The sequence below is a fragment of the Camelus ferus genome, chromosome 15 (assembly GCF_009834535.1).
Source record: "Camelus ferus isolate YT-003-E chromosome 15, BCGSAC_Cfer_1.0, whole genome shotgun sequence".
NCBI lineage: Eukaryota > Metazoa > Chordata > Mammalia > Artiodactyla > Camelidae > Camelus > Camelus ferus.
The window spans coordinates 45,800,392-45,819,489 of NC_045710.1; the positions used below are offsets into that span (position 1 = coordinate 45,800,392).

General features: G+C 35.8%; 1 protein-coding gene across 11 annotated transcripts in view; it reads right to left on the bottom strand.

Moving 5' to 3' along the window:
* Nucleotides 1–19,098, bottom strand: part of WDPCP (WD repeat containing planar cell polarity effector) — a 287,957-nt gene that overhangs the window by 145,269 nt on the left and 123,590 nt on the right. For all 11 annotated transcript variants that reach the window (XR_004326365.1, XR_004326366.1, XR_001366999.2 and 8 more), the window contains exons 10-12: nt 15,154–15,763; nt 6,601–6,789; nt 3,385–3,508 (exon numbers count right to left, since the gene is read on the bottom strand). Coding sequence is in view for 8 of the 11 variants with exons in the window: in XM_032497660.1 (XP_032353551.1) it covers nt 3,385–3,508; nt 6,601–6,789; nt 15,154–15,763 (923 nt within the window). In the remaining 3 variants the exon portion in view is untranslated. The remainder of the gene's footprint in view (nt 1–3,384; nt 3,509–6,600; nt 6,790–15,153; nt 15,764–19,098) is intronic.

Here is a 19,098-nt window from a genome sequence, read left to right on the forward strand (position 1 = left end):
TCCCTTTCAACCATACCTGAGTTTATATTAACGAGGTGACTTTGTGAAAGACTCTATAGAAGTGGGCTGGTTGTCAAGGAAACCAGCCACATGATCAGAGGGTTAGAATTTCAGCCCCACTTCTGGACTTCCAGGCAGAGGCGAGGAAAAGGGGGCTAGAGGTTGAATTAATCACCAGCGGCCAATTATTTCATCAATCATGCCTATGTAATACAGCCTCAATAAACATCCAAAAGGAGGGGGTTCAGACAGCTTCTGGACTGGTGAACACATGGAGGTGCTGGGAAGGTGGTGCACCGGAAGAGGGCATGGCAACTTGGAGTCCTGTCCCACATAACTTGCCCTGTGCAACTCTTCATCTGCTGTTTGTGTCCTTTAAAATATTGGCGACAGTAAGTAAATGCTTTTCCTGGGTTCTGTGAGCCATTCTAGGAATATTAATGAAGCTGTTAAGGGAGTAGTAGCAATCTCTGATTTGTAGCCAAGTCAGACAAGCTGTAAGTAACCTGGAGATCTGTAACTTGTGAATGGCATCTGAAGTAAGGGTAGTCTTATGAGACTGAGCCCTTAACATGTGGGGCCTGCATTAACTCTGGTTAATGTCAGAATTGAATTGCAGAACACCCAGTTGGTGTCAGAGAATTGGTCAGTGTGGGAAAAAACCCCAACATCTGGCATCAGAGCATTGTGAGTGTGAGAGTAAAGGATAACACAACTGAACTTTTTTCAAGACACCTTTCATAGGTAAGTTCTTCCAGCTCAATGAATTAAACTGTATAATCTCTTTAAAACTTTATTATAACAACCACTTTATTTAGCTACTCTATTAAGATCATACTCCTACTGCCTTCTACCTTTAATGTTAGGCTCAACAGTTTACATTTATAAGAAGCATTTCTTTACAAAAACTGACCACTTCCAACACACACAAAAAGGTGTCACAAAAGGACATGGGAAGTAAGTTTAAAGTTTAGATTCATTTGGTTTTGAAGGAAGACTGTCAAGACAATTTTCCATACTTGCTAAAGACAAAAAAGGCCGAGAAACAAGAAGATGTCCGTGTACTTCTTGTACTGTCAACATAAAAACAAAATTGTATCCAAAAACATTTATTTAAAAAACCCATGCAGTATACTTGTCTGTCATCACAAATTTAATACTATGACTTCACCTTGCATACTTTATGAAATTAAAATCAATGTAATATTTTATTGTTTATCCAGAGAGTCCAATCTGGACTCAGGCAGCCTGAGTCCTCACCTTTACCAGTGAGTGATCCCAGGTATTTTCCTACCTGGCATGGTGCTCCTTTTCCTCATCTTTAATTTAACATTCTCGATGATAATCTTTAATGTTTAGGACTTATTCCATTATCTAAATAACTTTTTCTTTAGAGTATTAAAATACTGACTAACCAACATACAGGGGGTAATGCAATCCTAGCACTTTACAAATACAACAAAGTATTTGGCCTTTTTCTCTTCCCTTAAGCAAGAGAATTTCTTGGCAGCAGATTAAACAAAAAAAATGGTTCCAGCTTAAACTATCTCATTCAATTTCTTCTAAATTTACGTTTCTTTTTTCATAATGCTATGTACAGCCCAGTGTCAAAAGAACTAATAAACACTCATTATATTTGAAAGAGTAGCAAAGCATGCAAAAAAGGAAACTTGAAAAACCTAGTATACCCTAAGGGAAAACGTTCAATTCCAGATGTAACCACACGGAAAAACTGGAGTCTAATAATAATGATAGTAATAGTCACCTCATCAAAATACATCCAAAACTAATTAGAATACTGTATTTGATTAAAACAAATGAACAAAAAATTGCACATTAGTAGCATGTGTGAGTATTAGCAGGATAAGAGCATTATAAAATGTGACGTTTACGCACAACCAAATCACTGCATGAAGTCAGAGAGGCCAGAGACACAGTGAGGCCACCAAGAGTATGCCACCAAAATGTCTGCTTCTCATTAATTTTCCCCAGGAACAGGGAAAACAAAAAAATAAATCAAGAACAAAGGTCTAAGTCCAAATAAATGTGACATCAGCCCTAGGATTTTTGTCATATAGTCATCTATAAAAGACTGCCTCACTTAGGGTGGAGAATCTCTTGGAATATACTAATGTTGTTCAGATAAAAAGGCAAGATTCAACTGCAGATCATAACTTGTGCAATATATTAACATTTCTCAGCTTCTAAAAAGACTGTTTTCTAATGGCTTCACTGTTGGGTACCCGTCAAAGTGCCACTTTATAAATAGTTTACTTATTTGTCAAATGATAATAATACTCCCTTTAACAGGGTTGTGAGAAGAAAAAGGGGAGACTACATGAAATTACTTGAGTTAAAAAGAACAGCTTATACTATAAAAATAAAACTCTAAAGTAAATTCTATGTAATAATTATTTTTAGCACATTAAATTGAAAATTCTGTTACTTTCTATTATAAAATATATCATTTACAAAAGTACCCAACTATATCATTTATAAAAGTATACAAAATGCATAAATTCAGCTAAGAAAGTAGTAATTTTTAATGGACCCTGATATATACCCCACTCATCCTAAGAAATGGAACATTATTAATACCTTGGAGGCTCCCATGTGCCTGTTCCTATCATATTTCTCTTAACCAATTCCACACTATCCTAAATTTTGTGCTAGTCACTTCCTTGCTTTTACTTATAGCATCAACACACTTAAAGGTACCCCTAAAGTAACTAATTCTCTCCATCCATCCATCTCCACCTATCCATCTAACTTTTTTGAATTTTGTACATATAGAATATGCTATATGTACTTGTTCTTCAACTTATACAGTATTTGTCTCAGAGTAATTTCTTGACATTATCTATTTTTTTGTATCTAATCACTAAGATTAAAGGAATCTATTATACACATTTAAAGCAAAGAAAATGAGGCACAGTGAAGTGAGCAACTTGCCACATTATATAAGAGGACAATGGACAAATCTTTCTATAGTAATTCTGAAAGTAAAGCAGACCAGTGACTGTCTCAGAGCTTTATAGCACATTCACATTTTTAGCTACAATTAAAACAAACATTTTTCTAGTGCCAAGAGTACAATTAACATTTTTAAGTTGATTTAGATAGGTGATATTATTTGCTTTCATACCAAACGGGGAATTATATTAAAGTGTACTAACGATGTAAAAGCCCTAAACAATATTCAAATATAGTCCTTAAAAGGAAAAAAAGGATGAATTAAAGAATATTAAGATATGATTTGTTTTCCTCTTATGGGATGGACTGTCAGAAAACAGATAGCCATATTATGGAATATTCTAATTAAAGAAGATGGCTCCTTAAGTAGGTAATTAGTCTGACACTAATTAATCCAAAGATACCATTCACCTGAGCAAGTGGTGGAAGAATCTCCTTGCATATTTGCTGATTTGGTCTCTATATTCCAATATAGTTGTATCCAGGAGTGGTCTTGTTGGAGCATAGAAGGTTCCAAGGCTTGCCTCAAGCTGTGCTGTGGAATTCAAACATAGAAGCACTGAAACAAGTGAAACTCGTTCAATTACAACAGAATACTCATGTTTGCAGTCAGTCAGGTTTTGCAAACTTGGATGAAATGTGAGCTTGTTGCAGGAAAGATGAAATTAAAATATGACAGCTGGTACAAAAACAAACCTGTGTATAAACTTTCACTTGAGGCAAAGCTGACAATGACTCTGAGCAACAAAAAGCTGTCAAAACTGAAGAAATCCATAATGAATCAACCTCTCACCACAAATGGGTAATTAAAACAGTGAGTCATCAGAGCAACACAGTTTGAACAGTATTTCCAGTAAAATCAACTCACAATGTACTCAACATTTACTCTCTTTAGATGAAAGGAGAAAACTAACCTTTCTGCATTAGCAGATGAAATCAGTATTAGATGTTTAAAAAATAACACACATAAAAATAGCCTTACTGGAGGAATAATATCTATTACAATTTTAAAGAAAGATGGAAAATCCCTATACCTTCCCTAAATCCTGTCCTAAACAACAAGACTGTTGGCTTTGTCCAAGTGTGAAAGCTAACACCCCTGGGAGGGATGGCATGCTAATCTGCTCAGGTCAACTGACACCCTCCTAGGAAAGAAGCACTAGAGAACAGGTTTTGATAAACCAAAGGGCTAGTGATTGGGAGAAGAAGGCACATTTTGCCTGCTTTACAGTTTACCAACACATGCCAGTGGGGTTGTGTTTCCACCCAGAAATACCTGGAAGTTATATAATTATCTTAACAGTGAGTGTTGCATGAGAATTACAGTTCACAGTCAGACTCCACTGATTTTTATGCTACTAGCACTGGGTTGAATAAACAATTCCTTATTTAGCAAAACTCTTTAGTTTGAGGCATATTTAGGTTTGAAAGTATTAAATACCTCATCAGAGTAATTGCTATGGACTTGGCTAAGCTGTTAGTAATTTCTTTTTTTAATCTCAAATCTAGACAGTAAAGTAAGATGAACTTTAGGGGTATTTTCTTGCAAAGCAGCAGTCAATTTAGATTAAAATTGAATACAGCAATGCTATTGTGAGAACAAGCCAGATTCTCCTGCCATTGCTTGTTTTCCTGACAGCATGTTTCGTACGTCTGAAATGTTTGAGCCTCCATGGAATACTTGTAACTCCCAGCACAGTTATAGATTCATTAGATAGCCCAGCTTGATGTTTAAGGCAGAAATGAAGATCTCAAAGATAACCACAACACGGCTACAAATAAAAGAGCTCACTGGGTTCCACTAATAAAAGGAAAACAAATTACCATGTCAAATTTGTTAGGTTCAGATAGAATAAATCTCAGTAGAGAAGAATTCTGAATGTTTTACAAATGTGTTAGCAGTTACTTGGGGGGAAATGCATATACTTACTTAAAATGTACATATTCTGATAACCCAGCATCATGTAAGCATTTTATTTTAATAGCCTAGTATCATACAAGGTTTTTATTTCCCTATCTACTCAATATGGTTCCTTGAACATACCCTTTATTAAGGCAGGAGTCTGGTAATGCCCACTTGTGAATTCACTAATAATCTTTCACAGGGATCTTACAACACAAAAATGTGTTACCAGTTTTTCAGCATCCTGACAGAAAGTCAGTATTCTACCTTCTTTATATTTCTTCAACTGTAAATTTAGGATCTCTTGCATGAATTATGTGTACCATAACAGGTTTTTTTTAGGGACTCTGCTGCTTTTTCCCCCCTTACTATGTTCCCAATCTTGAGAGTGAATCAATACTAGGAAATAATTACTTGAGCTCACCCTGCAGGTAGAAATATTATAGTAATCCTAGAACCCTAAGATTTTGAAGTTAACTTTTTATTTTTAACTAATATTCATTGAATACCTACTGTGGGCCAAGCACTATGCTGGACATTTTCTCATTGTAGAAGTCCTGGAATCTCCATACATGGGCTGGACTCCCTCCAAAAAGCACATTCAGTTAACATCAAATAAATATTTATTGTGGGCCTCTTATGAGTTGGGCCAAGTCTCATGTTGCAGATTTCTTGAAAGAACATGTTCTTACTGATTATTCTCTAAAATTACTAAAATGAAGGTTTATGCAGAATTCTGTCTAAACTTGTTTACTTTAGAAACATATTATAATGGAATAAGAAAATCTGTAAACACAGAAAGAAAATAGTAGGCAAAAAAGCTCTTCATTAAAGCCCTTTTGACATTATTTCCTGCTTTTCCTACTTTATAAATTACCTAGAGACAGTTCCTCATTGGCCATGATGTCCCACCATTAGTGTCAATGCTTATTGCAAAGATTTGAAGTAAAGATACAAATGCAAGAATGTTTAGGTGCATTCTACATTAAGTTAATAAATTACTCATAATAAAAATAACATATACTGGATAACTGGGAAATAGAGTAATTTCAAGTATGTGGCACATATATTTTTTTCTCTTTTAAAACAGTGTTTTATCTTTGACAATAAACATCTGAGATCCAATGGGCAAAATTACTTATTAAGAGAAGGCTGAGAAATCCAAGCAGGCAAAAGGGAAAGGGGAATCAGAATTTTAAGTTAGAATGAAAACAGAAAGGAACACCTGGGCTACAGTACACACGTACACACACACACACACACACACACACACACACACACACACACACACACACGTCTATTGTCTGGACAAAGAACTTGGGTGTGAGAGAAAAATACTTACGTCTAAAGTGAAGGAGAAATAAGGACTTTGTTTAGGGCTCTCTGTCTACCAGACTGTAGAGACGTACATGAAATTCTTGATCAACATTTGAAATCTGAGCATATTTTACAGATGAGCTTAGACTGAAATGTACAATGACTGCACTGTGAGTTCCAGCACAGGTATGCACAGAAAAGTTGTTTATGTTGACAAATGCTATACAGTAAGTACCAAATTGGAGTAATTATTTGATATCTGATTTTGTCAGTTTAATATAGGGCATTTACATTTTTGTCTTCTAATCTCTAGTAACACAACACAAAAACATTCTCAAAAAATAACTGGCAATAAAATATGCTTCATTATATACAAAACCTATTATGAAATATATTTGAAGTCTGACCTTCTCTCTCTGGAGTGAGCTTTTGTCTAAGAAGATGGTTTACGATGGCACTCATGCTGATGAAGCACTGGTAGCCCAGAGTGTCCCAGTTCATACTACTCAGGATGTTTATTGCCTCAAAGATCTCATCACAGTGAATATACTGGAAGATGATGTCTACTGGGCTCAGTTGTCCTTGTGTGAAGATACCTGTCACAAAAAAATGTAAAATCAAGTCAATCTTTTAAAAATACAAAGTAGAATCACAAAAACAGAGTTAACTTTTCTGTAAGGGGAAAAAAAGGAAACAATAAGAATAATCTGGCTGAGGTTAAATCTTCATTTTAAGTATCATCTACTGACTTTATCTAGCCTATGCTTATCATTCAGCACAAACTAATCTAAACTCCACATAATGAAACTGTTTAGACTAAAAATAAATAAATGTGAGATTTTTAGGTAAATCACAATAGCTAACTTTATTTTTCCGATTTGTCATTGAGGCCTCTGTTGTATATATTTAAAGGCAGAGTTCTGATGCAACACAATTCTTATTGACCAGCTTCATTAGTTCTAAGTTAGATCTTGTCTTCAGTCCCATGTACATGGGGGTCAAAAACGTACAAATACTTAAGACAAATATAATTTGACTATATAAATGCTTTTAAGACTGTTTTTATTAAGACTTAACTGATAGTGTCTTCATAGATACCCATACCAATTTATTTTAAATTGGCATTTAGAGGTTATTCTCTTCTATTAGTAATTATGAGTAAGAAATCATTAGTATTAATCTTCTATTGATCCCCTTTCACAACTAAGATTTGCTATAAAATACCTTAGAACAACATAAACATATTTGCTTATCCTTTTAAAATGAAAAGAAAATCCACTTCTAATCTTAGAGGAACAAGTGCACAAGACAAAGTAGGGGAGCATTCAGTTCTAGTTTTATTTTATCATCTTTTAAGTATGGTTGATCTCATTTGAAACTAACAATTTCTGTGTAATTAAATGACAAGTACTACTATTTTAAAGCAGGCTTTTTAAACATTTTTAAAATGACTATAATTTTTCCTTTAGCAAATGTTTAGTGATCTGAGTGAATCTAGAAAAACTCAGTATGAAAAATCATAAAGCTAAATGAGAAAATGTATGTGAAACCACTTGTAAGCTGTAAAATACATAAAATATTACTGTAACTCTTCATTACTTTTATCATCGTCATCATCACTAACTGGAATAGTCACTGGTTTCAGGATTTTTAAAAATGTATTTATTCATGAAAAAGATGCTGAGATTCTTCATACTAACTTCAAGTCACATAAAAATGAAATCTTGGGCTATACCTAACAGGACTCAACTTGATCGGGAATCTGGGAATTGCCCTAACTATCTAAGCAATAAAATTTTACTGGTTTTTTTTTTTTTGTGTGTTGGTAGAATCAATGAATGCTACAGTCCAAAAGCCTTCATAAGCCTACAGTCAGGCACTGGAGGGTCCTCATAAATCAGGGTGGTTTTTTGGCAGGAGACATTAATGTGTAGGAACTGTGAAAGAAACCGAAAATATCTGAAATTTACTGACTCTGTCTATAGCCTAAGCAGTACTTCTAGCCAGAGAGGAAGAGCTAAAACATAATCACAATCAAACTGTTCAAAAGGTGATAAAGACAGAATCTTAAAAAGCAGCCAGTGGGAAAAATACCTGATGTACAGAGAAACAAAGATATGAATAATTGCAAAATTTGCTTCTCAAATTACACAAGCCAGAAAAAATTGTAGGGCTTTTTTAAAATGATGAGAGAGAAAAATGAATTAGTCTAGAATTCTATAACTTTATAATAAAAAGTTGGAAATTCATGAAGAAATAAAAATCTTAAATGCACCTAATAATAGAGCTCTAAAATAATAAAGCAAAAACTGATAGCACTAAAAGGAGAAAAAGTCAAATCTACACTTACTCTTGGAGACTTAAGCACTTCTCTCTGACTAGCTGAGAGAAAGTGTAAACAGAAAATCAGTAAAAATAGAAAATATTTTAAAAAATACTATTGGTGAATTTGACCTAATATTAACATTTATAAAACACTTCACCCAACCACAGCAGAATACACAGTCTTTTTAAGTGCACATATAATATCAACCAAGATGGAATATATTCTGGGTAATAAAACAAGCCTCAATAAATGTAAATACTTTGAAATCATACAGAATGGGTTCTCAGATCACAGCAGATATCTGGATGACTTTCAGTGTATAAGGATTTATACACCAAGATTTTCAAGGGGGAAAATATTCCCCTTCTATCCTAAGCGTGCTAGCAAACAAGTGTTGTAAACACTCCCACCATGGCTAACTTCAAACACTAAAGTGATGTCACTGAACATGGAGCTGAGGAGTGATGCACCACTGCACACTGTTATGTAATATTCCCACCATACAGACAAAGTAAGTGTAAATAACCTCAAGGGCATAGACAACAGCAGACTGTAGTAAAAGAATTAGGAAGTAGAAAAAAAGAAAGATACCTGGAAGAGCTTCAAATATTTAGAAATTAATAAACATTGTTTCAAATGACTTATGGGTCAAAGAAGAAAGCACAAAGTGAACTAGGAAATATTTTGAAGTGAATACAGTAGATATGTAACATCAAAATTTGTGAGATCTGGCTATGGTTACAGTAATATTTAGAGGGAAATTTCTAGCTTTACATGTTTCAATTAGAAAAGAAGTGAGGTCTAAAATGAACAATTTAAGTTTCCACATTAAGAACCTAAGGGAAGAAGAGCAAATCAGACCTAAGTTAAATAAAAATTCAAGAATGAATAATAAAAGTCAATGAACTTAAAAGCTGGTTCTATGAAACAATCAGTAAAACTGCCCAATTTCTACCTAAATTGAGAAAAAAAGTGAAGACACATTTATTAATATCAAGAATAATCACTACAGCACTAGACATTAAAAATAAGTGAATAATGAGACTAACTTTATAGAAATAAATATAACTTAAGTGAAATGGATTCCTTGAAAGATACAAACTATCAAAGCTCATTCAAGAAGAAATGAGTAGGTAACCTGAATGATTTTAAATGTGAGTTTGTAGTTAAAAAACCTTCACACATACACATACACAGAAACACACACACACAGAAACACACACAAAACCAGATGACTTCACTGGTGAATTCTCTCAAACACTAAGAGAATAAATAATATCAACTTTATACAATTCAAAATATAAGAGGGGGGAATACTTCCCAAATCATTTAATGATGTCAGCTTTTACCCTGACAAAATGACAGGGTCAAAATGACAAAATGACAAAGAACAAAATGAGAAAAAATGACAAAAATGACCAAAAATGATAAAAAAAAAAAATTACAGGAAAAGAAAAAAAACTGCAGACCACTGTCTCCCATAAACAAAAATCCTTAACAAAATACTAGCAAATCCGGCAACATATTAACTGATAATAAATCATGAACAAGAGAGATTTATCCCACAAATGCAAGGTCACTGAAACATCTGGTAACTAATCAGTATTATTCACTATCTATGACCAGAGAAAACATACAATCATTTCAATAGATGTAGAAAAAAGCACTTGAAAAAATTCAACATCCACTCAAGATAATATATCTCAGCAGACTAGGAATGGAAGGGGAATTCCTCAGCTTAATAACATTATACATACAGTGAAAGATTAAATGCTTTCCACCTAAGATTGGAAACAAAGCAAAGATATCCTCTCTCGCCACTTCTATTTGATATTGCACTGGAGGTCCTATTTAGTATAATAGGGAAGAAAACAAAATAAAAGGCATACAGGCTGGATAAGAATATAGAAAACTTATTTTTAACTGCAGTTGTCATAGTTATCTATATAGACAATTCTAAGTAATCTACAATAAAAAGTTACAACTAAGAAATGAGTTTGACAGGGTTGCAGGATATATGGCCAATATTTTAAAATTTTATTTCTATATAATCCCAATGAACAATTATAAAGCTATAATTAAAAATACTATTTACAATTGCATCCAAAAACATGAACAAGCTGTGTACAAGATCTTTATACTTAAAACTATAAAACACCGCTGAGAGAAATTAAAGAAGACCTGAATAGATACTGTGTTCATAAACTGGGAGACTCAATATTGTTAAACTGTCATTCCACCCCAAGCAGATCTGTAGATTCAATGTAATTTCAATCAAAATCTCACCAGGTGTTCCTGTAGAAACTGACAAGTCAGTTTTAAAACTTATATAGAAATTCAAAGGATCTTTGAATAGCCAAACAATTCTGAAAAATAACAAAATTGGAGGACTAATAGTACCTGGCTTCAAGACTTACGGTAAAGTCACAGTAATTAAGACAGTGCGGTACTCACTTAAGTACAGACATACAGATCAGTGGGAAAGAAGTCTTTTCATAGACACACACACATATGGTCAAGCTAATTTAATGGAGAAAGGATTGTCTTTCCAGCAATAAACTACCACCTGGGTAAACTAAAATTTAAATAACTCATTAAAAATAATTCATTTGAAGAAAATATACTTCTTACCAAGTTCTAAGAGAAAAATCATGCTACTTGTTTTTTAGACAGTGTGACAGACACACACACGTACACACACATCCAAATTGCTGTGATTTTCAAAATCTTATGAGAGGGAAGAAGTTAGCTTTAATTATCTGTCTGATGTCATCATTTGAACATTTAAACTTTCCCTGATCTTGTAGGCTCTGTGAGAGCACTCTAGGTAGATGGAATACTATCAAACCACTCTGCAAAGGAGAGTGAGAGCACAAGCCGTGACTGCGGAGCTACGCTAGGGCATCACAGCCGCAGAGATGAAGCCCGAGAGGCAGACAGGGCTTACTAACCACTGAAGGACTTCACAGTGTAGAATCTATGACCAAATCTGCACTCTGATGGCAGTTCAAGGGATTAACTGAGCGGTGGGTTGGGAAGAGTGGAAGGCAGAACATTACAGACAGAGGGCCACTGCTTGATCATGGTACAATAGGGAAGGTCTAGATTATGGTAATGACAGCAAGGCTGAATAGAATGAGACAGTTTTGACAGTATGTATTTAGAAGGCAGATGGGATCTGGTCACTGACTGGATATGGCACTAGGGGTGAGGGAGGATTCTAGGATAACTTTTGACTTGGGATTCCATCTAAATAACTCTACCATCTCCCAAACTGGAGAATACAGGAGGAGAAGCAAGGAGAAAGATGATGACTTCATGTCTGCCACAATAAGTCTGAGGCACCTGTATACCTCCAAGGGGAGGTACCCAGCAAGTCTGGTGAATATGTGGATGTGGAATCAGGAGTGGTCTGGACTGAAGTCAGAGATAGGGATACCAAAATCAAAAATAAAGTCTCCATCTGTGTAAAATGGGAGAAGAGCTAAAAATGGAACCTTAGAGAGCCTCAACATTTTCACGAGAAGGCAGAAGAAGAGCATTAAAAAATGACAAAAAGTTGCATCTGGGATCACAGAAGGCCAGTACAATGAGAGTTCAATGACAGTGGAAGTGGTTTGCAACCATCAAATGCTGAGAAGTCATCAAGTAACATAGAAGAAATATGTGTATCAAGTAGGAAGTCACTGTTGGCCTTTTCAAGAGTACTTTCAGGAGAACACTGAAGGCAAGAGCCAAAAAGCGGTGCTGTGAAGAGTGAATGGGAGATAAAGAAACCAAGAATTTCTGTGTTTACTATTATTCCAGTGAGTTTGACTATGAAAGAAAGATGGACATTAGATTAATAACAGAGGGAAACAAATTTAAGGAAGAGATGAACGTATGTTTTATGGTGTGGCTTGGGTTTGTACCTGCTGCTATAGCCAGATTCATGGGGGGAGTGGGGAGGGTGACAGAGGAAAGGTGTTAGAGGGAATGTTTTGGGATCCAGAAAGGAACTAGCAGTGGAACTAGTCCTGGACAAGAGGAAGGTCTCCTTTTCCACTGAACTGAAAAAGAAAGATTAAAGCACATGTACATAAGTGGGTGGGTGGGTGGTGAGAAGCAGATGAAATTAATGAAGTGCCAGTTAAAAGGTGAGATTCTCTGTTGAGGGCAGGGAGCTGATCATGTGAGTTTAAGGAGCACAGTGAAGGTTGGAAAAGGTGAGAATGGAGAAGCTTTAATATCTCAGTAGTATAATTAGGGACTCCTCTTTTTAAAATTAACCCCTGTCTGTGTTTGTGGAAATATGGATAATGATGGTCAGGTAAAGGAATTCTGATTACACGTTGCTTCCACGTAGGAGGATGACACTTCTGGCTCCCTCCTGAGGAAAACGTGTGTTTTGCATTCTTCTAGTAACAGTGGCGATATCCTTTTAACCCCAAACACATTTTGTGATGATTATAAGGATTTAGAATGGAAGCTCTCGCCTTGCAACAGTTTTCCTTCAACATTACACTAACTGACCTATTCTAAGAGTCAAACTCCAAAAATCTTAGAATATTGGCAGCAACCACTGACACGTTTACATATGACAGCATTCTATTTTAAACTATGATCTATCTCAGCTTCTTAAATTGTAAGCTACACCTTTCATGTCAAAATTTCAAAGGCTCGCATAACAAGCATATGAAAAAAATCTCATAAATGCTCCCTAGTGGGGAAACTGCACATGCAACTACCTGTTTATATATGCAGTAACTTGAATTATACATGAAAATTCCACATGGATGCCCAGAATCAGCACTGTGTTAATTCAAGAAGTATATTAAAATTTCTGGATGTATTTAGTAGCAGATCCTAAGAAAAATCTGTTCTTTAAACAGGGTTTTCTTAAGGAAAAAAAAAGATCTGTTAGTTGGAATCTACTGTTTCAAGGCATCTACTCCTCCTAGGAAAAATAATCTGTAATAAACATTAATCTTATAATACATTTTCAAAAATCCTGGGGAACTTCATATTTAGATCTTTTAAAGAGCCTGTAAGACTGTAAAATTTCCCTATCTTATAAAACTTAAGAGTCATATTGAAAATAAAATTTAAAAGATAAATGTCAGTTGCAGAAGTTATCACCTTTTCATTTGAATGCTTGACTTCTATTGGATAATTCTCTTCCAAGAGACCTACTTGGGAAAAAGAGGTGACAGCCAACTCATTGCCTAATTGATTTAGGAACAGTGCCCAGGGAGATAGTCCAATTAAGTTTACAAGCTGGCAATTAGCAGGAAGCCCTCTAAGTCCCTACACTGGGAGCCTGTTTACTTTAGAAAGGCAAATGTGCTAGAGATAGGAAGAGAAAGCTGTGCTTTTTGCAAAGCTGTTGTGAGGAGGCCCACAAGGGAGGGCTGAAGAAAAGCTAGGTATATGTCAGCAGACAGCCTTCTGTTTGACAGGTAACTGGCTAATTTAGAGAGAGAGTTTTAACAGGCATGCAAAACATCTAAAATCTACTTTAATAAGTGTTGTGGATGGAGACGTACAACTGTTAAACATGTAGTCGGGCAAAGTAGAACTGGATTATCTCATAATAAATGAGATTCCAAACATACTTTTCTTGGACAATATTAACATCATGAATGGACTTAGCTGCATTTTTATTACATCGAAAGAGCATAGCCCTTACATTATATCCCTTATGTCTTTCAAGTTAATCACGTCTTTTTCACTAGATTTACTTAATGTGTTCAGTTTCAGAGGCAAGTAGATCCATTTAAAAAAAAAGTAAACTGACAGCTATTTAACAAACAGTACAATGTCTTTAAAAACTTAACTTTGTACCACAGAGCCAAATCCTGTAAGGAGTTTTAAAATGTACTCTTCTATGTTTTCAAATTGCAATAATGTTAATTAATTAAAATCTGTTTTTTTTTTAAATGCAAGTGAGGTTCTCTCAAGAATGTTAAATTACACAAAATTACCTAAAGAATATCATATATTTCAGGACATAGCCAGTAATGCAAAACTACAAAAGGCAACTAAATCATAACAATAAAACTTTGCTTCAAAGTTTCCTGGTTGAAATGGACTACATTAATACATAATTTTTCCTAATATTGACAAATCCTTTCGACTATTTTTATCTAAAAGAAAAACAAAGTTATATAAATATCTTAAGCAAATTCTAACTAAATATGTCCTTTCTCTTTTTTAAAAACACTTGCTTTACACATTTTCCATCTGGGAAACAATGGACACCTACAATTTAAAATAATTTTAACGGGAAAAGTATCATATTCTTACAACACAGAATTTTTAATGGACATAATAAGTACTTTTAAAATATTCTCATATGTGTTTCTTAAGCAATTTTTTGAGTAGACAGTGTATTCTAAAAGCACCAAATTTAAAAATTCAGGCTTTTTATTCATCACAATGGACAATCAGTGCAACTTCCAAATTCTTCAGTATCCACTGCTCCTTGACATTTAGAAAATCATCCACAAAGATTTCTTAAGGAAACTGTATGTAATGTTTGAAAGGCAAGCATACTTATGGGATGACAAATAGAAAATCTACATTCCACGAAGAGTTTTATTGTCTTATACTGTCACCATCACCAAAGTAAAACTTACCAACTTCCTTGACTTACCAAGTTTAAACAAAAGTACACCCAAAGGTCCTCTGCCAAATCTGAGGAAGAGGAGATCACAGATGTCCCCACTTTCCGGCTTCTTAGAAACCACCTGAGGAGCTGTCCATTGCATGTGAACAAGACTGCTAGAAACATCAAAGGATTCTTTGAATTGCAGAGTCTCCCTAGGCGAGTAGTCTTCAGCCAAAAGCTGGATGTTAATAGGAGAAAGAGCCATATCAAAAATTTGCAGCTCCCCTTGGTTACTGCCAACTAGCAGAATGGCACCACTTGGGTGGCAGCTTATTAATGAAGGCAAAAGTTCGGCCTGAGCTAGGAGAGTCACTCTGCGGTGAGTTTCATAAAGAATTACTGAAGAATCTTCACAGCCCAGAATCAATTTGTCTTCAGTAATATTCCTGCAACAACTAATGGCCTTTGATCTTAGTGGTATTCTGGTGACTGATACACACTGGATTTTTTTCCGAACGCATTCATAGATGCAGCTGTCAGCCATGGGCTCTTTGTCTACACTGATGGAGCACTCCACTGTCAACACCTGATAAGGCTGTTTGGTGCCAAAGCGAACATCCAGTGGATCCCATTCTGTGCGGACAGAACTCAGAACCTGTAAGAAATAGTATTAAGTATGTTCATACAGACCTTGGTTTTTCTTCAGCTGTTGCACACAGGCCTGCCTATTAATCCAGAATCCTACTGAGGACCATCAACTATCACCTTAACTATCAGCAACATATAAATAGGTGTGTGTATATCTCACATAGAACACATATATATAACGCATATTTAGCATAGCTGTAGAAATTAAACTATAAAATTTTAACTTAAACACTTTTTTTTAGAATGTCTGTAAATAACATAAAGACAAATACTTTCCATGATATATAAAAACTAATAAAGTGGGATTTTAGGAAAATAATATGGCTAGCAGACTATCTAAAAACATTAGAAGCTTGATTTTTAAAAGGATGAATAAAAGGTTTTAAACAATTTAATCTCCTTCCCATCCACTACCCATCACAGTTCTGAAACTACTGGTAAATTACTTACCAGAAATGTATTTCTAACTAGAACAGTAAAGTAGGCAATGGAAAAGACTTTAATAGAACCCTGCCAACAATCCTGTAGAAATACTTTTACTATGGGAAAGGATAAGAAGTGTTAAGTAGATAAATGACCAATAGAAAGAAACAAGAATGTAATGGTTAAAAAAAAAAGATCTGGTAAGTAATATGATTTGCAATACTGGTGAGGAAAAGGCTTTAAAGCATTTTTGGTGTAGGAAAGAAAGGCCACCAGAAACACCTAGGCAGAAGCATAAAGAAATAAAACTATGGGCCATTCACTTTATTCATATGTAAATGGGGGAAGCCAGCAACCTCAAGAGTGATATTTAAGAGGATATTTTCTAACACCTCGAAGAAAACTTCAAAATTAGATGTAGAAACATTAAAAACGCACCTTTCTACACAAAAGTTCACAGAACTATGCATGTGTGCATGCGTGTGCACGCACACATGTACACATACACACAAGTGCGTGTAAAATCATGAAATCCAACCAAGGCCTGTACCTGAGTTAACAGTATCACACCAAGGTCACATTCCTGGATTTGACAATGTGCTGCAGTCATGTAAGATGCTATCGTTGGGGCAAAGTAGGGGGAAAAGTACAGGAAGGGAATTTGCTTTTAGCCATTTTGGCAATTATGTTAGCAGTTTTTTGAGAGTCAAACTACAAAATTGTTATTTTTTTTTTTTTAAAGCACATCCAGGTATGTTACTTAGTGCTGATTTGGGGAAGGAAGGGAGGCTGATATGAATTAAAAAAAAAAAACAAACCCATCCTATACATTATTAGCACCTTGGTAATCTTCCCTAAACTAAATGTTTTCGCTCTCACTCCCCTGTTCGAACCCTTCAATAGCTAGCCACTACCTAATGAATTAAATGTTTATTCTGCCGCCTGGAATGCAAAACCCTATAGGATCCATATCCAGCTCCTTCCCTCTCTCGCACTCTCTCCTGCTCCTGTTTTTCTTTTTTATCTAATAAATGTCTGAGTATGAGCTACATGCCAGGCACTGGTTCTGGGACTGCCAGGGACATAGCAGTAAATCCTCGTCCTCAGAGAACATATCTCTAACAGCTGAAGAGAAGGCAACGATTCACAAGCAAACATACACAGGATGCTAGTGATCCGATAAATGCACTTTCCAAGTACTATGAAGAAAAACAAAGGAAAGTAGGGGGAAGGGGAGGTGACAGAGAGAAGCCAGGGCAGGCCTTTCTGATAAAAGTGACCTGCAAGAAGTGAAGGGTGAGCCATGCAGCCACCTGGGATGGGAGGACTCCGGGGAGAGGAAACAAAGCTGAAGAAAAACAAGGTCTTGGTCTGTTGAAGAGACAATGGGAGAGCAGTGGGGCTAGAGCAGAGGGATGAAGGAAGAGAGCAGTGGGAACTGGGGGAGAGGGAAGATTGTGTAGTAGCTTATAGGTCATTATAGGGACTTTGGCTTTTTCTCTAAACGAGATGAGAAGCCATAAACAAAGGAGGGACATGATCTCACTTGCAAATTCTAGTATTATCTCCTACAGCCTCCCCTCATTACTCTACTCTGGGTTCAAGCTAAAGCTGCATTTTCCCAGCTCTATAACTTGTTAAATTAATTAAACAAGGAAGCCATTTGACTGATGAGGCTGTAATGCCACAGCGGCCTATGTAGGCAAACCAAAACCTAAGCCTGTAAATGCCTCAAAGTTACAAAATCAAAACACTAAGGATAACCAATCACAATGGCCAACCAGGCTTTAAGCTATAGCCAACCAAAAAAATGTCCTTTCTTTGCTTCTGCACTTTCTCTGTAAGTCTTTCTCCCACCTCTTATCAGTAGCTCCTAACCACTGACCAGTCTCACATAGTAGCTGCTAACCACTTGCAGTCTCGCACTGCCCCACTAGAACTGATTTACTCAAACTCAAAAAATTGTAATATACCTCGGCTTACCTTTCAACAACTTCACTCATGTCCTTTACTTGAAATCCACACTCTTTACCCACAGAGACTCAGTATTTCCTATCAGTCATGCTCATTCTTGACATTCTTGAAGAATTAGACCAAATGCTATTTCAGATCTCAGTTTCTAAATTTCTCCCAGCTGGGCAGCATCCTTCTTTCCTTTGATCTCACCTCCATTACCCCTTCCCCACTCCAACTTGGCTAACTTGGCCAACTTGTGACATTCAGCCTTTTATTTACACCTAAGTTTTGATCACATGTCCTCACTTTAACTGTATCCAAAAAAAAAAAAAAACAAACAAAAAACAAAAACTGTCTTACTACTTTACACTTTGTTTTGGTATCCTGTGTAGGAGCTAGCTAAAAGCTATGCTGGTAGTAGCTTTTAAAAAAACTATAAATTAAAAAAAAAAAACACACTATATTGCTGGTTGAAGTATCATACTTCCAGAAAGCTTAGAGATTTGTAAAGGAAGCCTTAGGGCAGAAAACTGGGAGGCCAGGTGACCCTGAATAGGGCCTGTACTCGTACAGAGATAGCCTAGAGGGGGGTCAAGCAAGATGGTAGTCTGGGTAGAGAACAGGTTAGGCTCAAGGTGCAGGGAGAAGGGTCCCAGGCTTCCTCAGTTCCAAAAGTTTTGTGAGATTCTCCCCAACACGCAATGTGGTTTCACCAAGAGAAAGGGGTTAAAAGGGGAGTAAGACTGTGGACCACATGTATGCCTTCTCCTCCACTGCCAATCCCAGACACCTCTAAAAAGCTAGCCAAGGCCGCAGGATCACCTGTCTTCTTCACAAGTAAATGTCTAAAATTCGCTTACGGGAGAAAATGTCTGGCATGGCAATAATTACAGATACCATAAAAGTATACAGATTAAAAAACACTTAAGTGTGCATGAGTTTCAGTAAAGAGTCACCCCACCA